At 50.6% G+C, this 7550-nt stretch overlaps 1 protein-coding gene across 7 annotated transcripts in view; it reads left to right on the top strand.

The window, feature by feature from the left end:
- The first annotated feature begins 23 nt into the window (after positions 1-23).
- Positions 24-7550, top strand: part of NUP98 (nucleoporin 98 and 96 precursor) — a 41371-nt gene continuing 33844 nt past the window's right edge. For 3 of the 7 annotated variants that reach the window (XM_080614355.1, XM_080614356.1, XM_080614357.1), the window contains exons 1-6: positions 24-180; positions 3692-3795; positions 4647-4745; positions 5177-5356; positions 6037-6176; positions 7047-7154. In XM_080614355.1, coding sequence (XP_080470481.1) covers positions 3723-3795; positions 4647-4745; positions 5177-5356; positions 6037-6176; positions 7047-7154 — 600 coding nt within the window. In that variant the 5' untranslated portion in view covers positions 24-180; positions 3692-3722. Of the gene's footprint in view, positions 322-3386; positions 3489-3691; positions 3796-4646; positions 4746-5176; positions 5357-6036; positions 6177-7046; positions 7155-7550 lie in introns of those variants that run through there. The other 4 variants (XM_080614354.1, XM_080614351.1, XM_080614352.1 and 1 more) reach the window with 3 other exon arrangements.

The raw sequence follows: 7550 nt of genomic DNA, 5'->3' as shown, positions 1-7550 counted from the left end.
CGCTGTTCCCCGAGGGGAGGGGCGGGGGAGCAGCCTCGCTCCTAAAGGGCGGCAGCCAATGGGCAGTGAGCGCGCGGGGGACGCTGGGAGGCGCGCGGAGCGGGCTGTGACGCAGCTTCCCCCTCCGTGAGGCGGCGGCACCGCGAGAGCGGCGAGGCCCAGCCCGGGCGGTCCCGGGGGGTGAGTGCTGCGGGGCCGACAACGGCCCAGGGTCCTCGTGGGGCTCCGGGCCCGGCCCAGGCCCAGGAGAAGGCGGGGGGCGTGGCTCGGCCCCCTCTGAGGGGCCCGGCGCAGGAGGCTCCTCCGGAGGCGGCCCTGGCGGTGCGTGAGTAACCGGCTTCTGCCGGCTGCTCCCCGGGCTGTTGGCGCTGTCAGTTCCTCGTTCCGGGTGTTGGTGGAGGTGCTGGGGTGTGAGGGGGGGAGGTAACGGGGGTGCCGGTGGGTCCGGGGTGACCGGACCCGTCCGCATGGCGCCTGCCGGGGCTGGACCCCCAGGCCCGCCCTCGGGAGAGAGGTTTCATTGGCGTTACTTCGGGTTCCTTCGATGTGGCTGGAGCTTTGTACTGTGTAAAGTGCCCTCAGAGCCTGCAGGAGCGGGGGGAGCTCCTCTCTAACCGGGGATAGTGCTCAGCGGGGGGCCGGGGTGTGTAAGAGCCCATCTCCTACTAATCCTGCTGTAACTTGGGTTCGGTTCCTGCTTGCCGCTGGTGTTCCTGCGGCCGGGAGCTCCGGGTCGGCTCCCGTGCCGCGGCTCAGACGTATTTTCATGGCACACGTTTGGTTTAACACAAGGTTTGATGCGTGCAAGTGTGAGCCCACTGTTTGTGTGCACCGTCCCCCGGGTTAAAGGTGCTTTCATGGGTCCCCAGCACCAGTGATCGTATAAAGCCCAAGCTCCAGAGGTGGAGAATGCTGCAGGAGAATGAGATCTTAATAACTCGGTTTCCTTACACAAAACTGCTCTTGAGGTTTCTTCTGAAAGAGTTTGGCATTTAACAGTCTGACTGTGAAGGAGCAGCAGCCTGAACAAGGGGAGCAGTGGAGGGGCAGGGGCTGTATGAGCTGCGAGTAAGGCTGAGAATAATGAGATTGAACAAGTGAAAGCTGTGGAGACACTTAAGCAGCTCCCACGGAAGGGCATCTAAGGGACAAAGTGACCATGAATAGTCTGTACAGGTTTAGAAGAGTGCAGCTGAGGTGGGTGTGTGGAGTTTGAGGAGTTCCAGGGTAAAATTGATCTTCTAAGTGTTAAAATGATCAAATAGGACATTTTTAAGGCATCACCTACAGAATGATGCGATGTTCTCCAGGTTCAGGGTGCCCTGATAGTCTGTCAGATCAGGTTTTCCTTCTAAAACCAGAGTTGTGTTGTTTAAAGTCTCCTAAAGTGTCCAGAGAAGTCCATAAGAACTTGGATGTGTGAGTGGGAAGACTTGTTACCACCGCAAAGCAGTGTCCTGCTGTTGTGAGTAGCTGAAAATAACACCAAACATCATCTAAGTTACTCTTAACGTGTCAGATTCTGATCTGCTCCTCGCTGCTGTGGTCCCCAGTGCACTGGGATGGCTGCAGAGGTACAGGGGGTAGAGCTCCAGCTGCTCAGGATCCAGGATTGGCTGTTCCCAAGAGGTGTTGTGGGTTTTTAGGAACAAATACCTATGACTTCATGCACGATGGATTTAGTGCCTTCACTCTGGAGTGGCTGTGCTGGGCTGTGCAGAGTTTGTGTGTGTTTCCTTTGAGTTGGGAGGGTATAGGAGGAGTTGGAATTAGGGAGCTATAGAAGACCTGAAACTGGACAGAAGGAGAAGTGTGTGTCTGGAGATTAACTTGGATTGTTGATGACCACATGGGGAATACTTGATAGGTTGTTCAGCTTGGAGAAGAGAAGGCTCCTGAAGGGGAGACCTTACAGCAGCTTCAGTGCCTAAAGGGGCTGCAGGAAAGCTGGAGAGGGGCTTGGGACAAGGGCCCGTAGGGACAGGCCAAGGGGAATGGCTTGAACCTGCCAGAGGGGAGACTGAGCTGAGCTCTTAGGCAGAAGCTGTTCCCTGTGAGGGTGCTGAGGCGCTGGCCCAGGGTGCCCAGAGAAGCTGTGGCTGCCCCATCCCTGGCAGTGTTCAAGGCCAGGTTGGACACAGGGGCTTGGAGCAAGCTGCTCCAGTGGAAGGGGTCCCTTCTGTGCCCCCTGTGGCAGGGGTTGGAGCTGGAGGAGCTTTAAGGTGCATTCCTACCCAAACCCTTCCATGAGTTTATCACTGTTCTGGATGATGGAGCCTCCTGGAAAACCTAAGTGCAGTTTAAAAGTGCCAAAATGCTCCAGGTCAGCGTGACCTCACATAGAGCAGTGTTAACCTAACATGACCGTAAGTAGTGCTGTGTAAATGTTCCTGGTAGGGGCAATGTATTAGTTTTCTAAACTTCTCAGTCCTGTGTTGCTGTGGATTAATGATGCTGCCAACAGGGAATTGTTCTGTGGATAACAGCAGCATTTTCCACATTGGAGCCAGCAGATGCCAGCCTGAGTACAGGAAAAGCCAGCTCCACTTGGAGCAGGCTAAGAATGTGTTGTGGGTTGTTAGAGAGCCATAACATCGTGTTTGTGCTTGGAGAAGGCATTGGACTGAGGCAACAGAACTGAATGTGTGTAGAAATAAACCAGTGGGTTGTGAACTGGGATGAAACTCCCCTGAGCAAGGACTTGGAAGCAGTGAGCTTTAGAAAGTGAAGGAAATCCCAGTACAGCCCCATGAGTGTTAATGGGAAGCAGATGGAAGGGGTATTCTTGCAATTTCTGTGCTGTGTGTGGTTCTGCTTTCTCTTATTTGAAGGAGTTGGTAAATGGGGTTTAATGGAAACCTCATGGAAAACCCTGAGAGTGCTGCAGGAGCTGCAGTGTGAATCCTGTTTGTGCATCTGTAGCAGGGTGTCCCATTGGTGCTCTTTCAGGAGTTCAGATAGAATCATAGGATGGTTTCTGTTGGAAGGAACCTTGAGATAATCCAGTTCCAACCCCCATGGTTGAGCAGGACTGAGCTTGTGTTGAGGTGGGTCAGATGCTGTAGACAGAGATGTGAAAAGTGCTGTTAGTGTGGGATGTTCTGGAAGGTTTTGTTGGAAACACATGGATTGGGGAGTAGTTCTGTTTAGGATTTTTTCACTCATAGAACCATGGACCATGGAATGGTTTGGGTTGAAGGGACCTTAAAGCTCCTCCAGCTCCAGCCCCTGCCACGGGCAGGGACCCCTTCCACTGGAGCAGCTTGCTCCAAGCCCCTGTGTCCAACCTGGCCTTGAACACTGCCAGGGATGGGGCAGCCACAGCTTCTCTGGGCACCCTGGGCCAGCGCCTCAGCACCCTCACAAGGAAGAGCTTCTGCCTAAGAGCTCATCTCAGTCTTCCCTCTGGCAGGTTAAAGCCATTCCCCTTGGCCTGGCCCTACAGACTCAGTCTGGAAGTTGTACCGAAAACCTCACCATGATTAAGGGTGGGAGGCAGCTTCTTTGGCACGTCACCAGAGCATTAGTTCCTTGTCTCTTCTGGTGTTTTACATTGTTTAGTGTGACATAAACCTGCTGTGACATGTTTTGTGGCTTCAGGATTCATTACATTGCTTACATCCACCCTGAGGAAGCTGCAAAATGAATTTTGAAGATAAGTTTTAACTAAAAGCTGAATTCTTCTTTGCAGGTTGAAGGGAAGAACCGGATACATCCCAAAAATGTTTAACAAATCCTTTGGGACTCCGTTTGGAGGCAGCACCGGCTTTGGGACAACTTCAACATTTGGACAAAGTAAGTGATAAACTGACTTTCCAGCACTGCAGGTGGTTGTTCCTGGAGGATCAGGTGGTGGTTTTTTGTGATGGAATCAGAGGGCTGAGTCAGGGGCAGGCTTCTGCACTGACCAAGCTCCTAATTTGGATGGTGAGGCACTGGAATGGATTCCCCAGTGGAGCTGTGAATGCTCCATCCCTGGCAGTGTTCAAGGCCAGGTTGGACAGAGCCTTGGGTGCCATGGTTTAGTGGGAGGTGTCCCTGCCCATGGCAGGGGGTTTGGAACTGGGTGATCTTAAGGTCCTTTCCAACCCAAACTATTCTGTGAGTCTGTGATGCCAGGTTTCCACATAGTTGTGGAAACTGCTTTTTTGAATAGGAGGATTAGCTCAAATGCTCAGATGAAGACCACCTTGCTGGGGTGGGGATTCTTTCAGTTAATACTGGATTTGTTGGGAAGTTTTGGAAGGAATATTCTGTACTCTAAGGGGTGTCCTGTGGAGATACGTGTAGATACCACAAGTGAGGTTATAGCCCCTAAATCAGACCAGGAACGGTTTATATGCTCTGTTTGTAGGAAGGATACACACCAGTGCTGTTTATATATTGCCAGGGGTCACTAAAAGTGGTAGAGCCCCTGCAGAGGAGTCTCTTTGCACTGTGCAGAAGTGACTGACTCAATATATCCCAGCTTTTGCTTCAGGAGCCCCATACAAGTATTAATGATTCCACTTCGTGTATCTCAGGCATTGATGTGTAGACAGGCATGCACAAGCTTCTTTTGGGACATTAAAAAGGCAGTGACAACATTTAGTTCCTTGTACCCATGTTCAGCATGTGGCTTATCCAAACTCCAATGGTAATTTCAGATGCTGGCTTTGGGACAAGTGGAGGAGCGTTTGGAACATCTGCCTTTGGCTCAAACAACAACACTGGAGGCCTCTTTGGGAGTACACAGACAAAACCAGGTACTGCTGTGGTGTGGTTGTAGGGGAAACCAGTCCTGAAAGAAGGATGTTGTTAAAAAGCCATGGGGAAGGAAAGGAAAAGAAAGAAACCCAAGCAGCCATCAGCAAATGCAGTAACACAAGCCACCCAACCAAAAAACTCACCCCAAAACAGCAACAAAACCCTCAACACCCTCAGGCAGTCGATGAGTGCAAATGATTACTGGTCTGTCAGTGTCCTCAGGAGGAAGCTCTGATCCTTTGTTGGGTCAGAACTTTTTCATTTAAAATGCTCTTAAAGAGCATAGGGAAGCCCATAAGGACTGGGATGTGTGAGTGGGGAGTCTCTGACACCACAGAACAGTGACCTGCTGTTCTGAATAGTTGAAGAACCCCAAAACCCCCAAGCAATTGATGAGTGCAAATGATTAATGCTCTGCTTCTGTCTGCAGGAGGATTATTTGGTTCCACGACATTTAATCAGCCAGCCACCTCCTCCACAAGCACGGGCTTTGGCTTTGGAACCTCAACTGGGACATCAAACAGCCTGTTTGGAACAACCAGCACTGGGGGAGGCCTTTTCTCATCCCAGAGTAATGCCTTTGCCCAGAATAAGCCGGCTGGGTTTGGAAGTGAGTAAAACTGCTGCATGTCCCCTGAGCATTGCTTGTTGTCTTTGAAGAGCACAGAATGTTCTTGGTGCATGTGTGCAGCTGCTGCAAGTGTTAAGTGTGAGGTTGGTGTTTTTCCTTCTCCTGAAGGATATAGTGACACTGTTGTGGTCCACAGTAGCCAAAAGTGAGGATTATGGCTACAAAATCTGTAGTTGTGATTCTATCCATAACTTTTCATAGAATCCCAGACTTGTTTGGGTTGGACGGGACCTTAAAGCTCTTCCAGTTCCAGCCCCCTGCCACGGGCAGGGACTCCTTCCCCTAGAGCAGCTTGCTCCAAGCCCCTTCCAAGCCATTCCCCCTTGGCCTGTCCCTACAGGCCCTTGTCCCAAGCCCCTCTCCAGGTTTCCTGCAGCCCCTTTAGGCACTGGAGCTGCTCTCAGGTCTCCCCTTCAGGAGCCTTCTCTTCTCCAGGCTGCCCCAGCCCAGCTCTCTCAGCCTGGCTCCAGAGCAGAGCTGCTCCAGCCCTTGCAGCATCTCCGTGGCCTCCTCTGGCCTCGCTCCAGCAGCTCCACGTCCCTCCTGTGGTGGGGTTTCCATTTCCAAACTCTCTTGTAATTTGAATAAAGTATTTGGGTCGATGCTTTAAAATTCAGGTTTCTTTAGTACTGATCTCTTTCTTTTCATGTTTCTTTCAGACTTTGGAACCAGCACCAGCAGTGGGGGGCTCTTTGGAACCACTAACACCACTTCCAATCCCTTTGGCAGTACCTCTGGCTCTCTTTTTGGCCCAACTAGTTTCACCGCTGCTCCAACTGGCACGACTATTAAGTTTAATGTAAGTCCTGCTTTTCCTTCCTACTCAAACCTGCTTGCTGTAGGAGTAAGTTTTGCAGTTATTTGTGTGAAGTGCTGTCTTGGTCCACTAGAGCAGGTTGCTCCAAGCCACGTCCAGCCTGGCCTTGAGCACTGCCAGGGATGGGGCAGAATTCTGAGTGATCAGTGCTAAATGCTGACATCAATGAGGTGTTTTGGAATGGGACAAAATAAATGTGAGCCCTAAGTCTTAGAAATGTAAACTGGAATGTGGGGCTGATCCCTGGAGTTCCCTGGATGAATTCCCCTTAAGAAAGGGTGGAATAACATCCCAGAGGTTCTGTAGCACTTGAAAATGGAGGGTGACTCAGAAGAGAAACCCACCATGGAAGTGAGGAACTGATTCCTGGTGGTAGGAGGTGTTCTTTTACCCAAATACTGGTTCACTCAAATCTCAGCTCTCTTCATTTCTGCACTGAGCTGATTTAACACACAAACTTCGTTGTTTTGGGGCAGAGGCAAAACTCTTGACAACTTGTGCAGGCTGTGTGCTGCTGATGTGCGCTTCCATAGTGCAGTTAAGGAGAATGGGGGATAATGAAATCCAGGCAGAGCTGGAGGATTTGAGTCAGAGATTGTATAAACTCCTCCTAAAATGGAACTGAATGGAATGGCCCTGCCTTGTTCTGGGTGTTCACAGGGGAAATTCCACTCTCGGTTGCTGCTGAACCACGTCACAGGATGAGGCTCCAGCTGTACAGAGTGCACTGATCCACTGCTCAGGTCCTGTGCTCAACTTAGGTCTTAACAGCTACCACTAAAAGAGCTCTAGGGGTATTGAACAAAGCTATGTCTGAGTTTAAGCCTCACATCTTGACCTCTTCTCTTGCAGCCACCAACTGGTACAGATACTATGGTAAAATCTGGTGTCAGCACCAACATCAACACCAAGCACCAATGCATCACGGCCATGAAAGAATATGAAAGCAAATCTCTGGAGGTCAGTCACCAGTGCTCAGACACTCTTATCTTGCTTGTCTGATAGTGTTGGGTTAGTAAAGGTTTTTATGGCTGTAATGAGTATCTGCTGTGCTGTGTATTAGCAGTATGACCTTCAGTATCTGCAGCACCCACAGAAGAGGGGTGTCATCAAGTAAAACGCTTCATGTATCACCAAATTAATTGCATTTGGGTTTAAATGCTTAACCCTGCAGCTCTTGAGGAGCTACAATTCCATCTCCCCAGGTACCCAGATACAGTCCTACACTGCTGAGGTAACAGCAGAATCTCAGACAAAGAAAAGTTGTTTAATATAAAGTAGTGTTTCCAAGGGTTTAACCTGAAGCCTTTCCATTCAAGTTGACTCACTTGGTACTTCAAAACAGGTCTTCTACTC

Source organism: Psittacula echo (assembly GCF_963264785.1).
Source record: "Psittacula echo genome assembly, chromosome: 3".
NCBI lineage: Eukaryota > Metazoa > Chordata > Aves > Psittaciformes > Psittacidae > Psittacula > Psittacula echo.
This window is presented reverse-complemented; position numbering and strand designations above follow the sequence as displayed.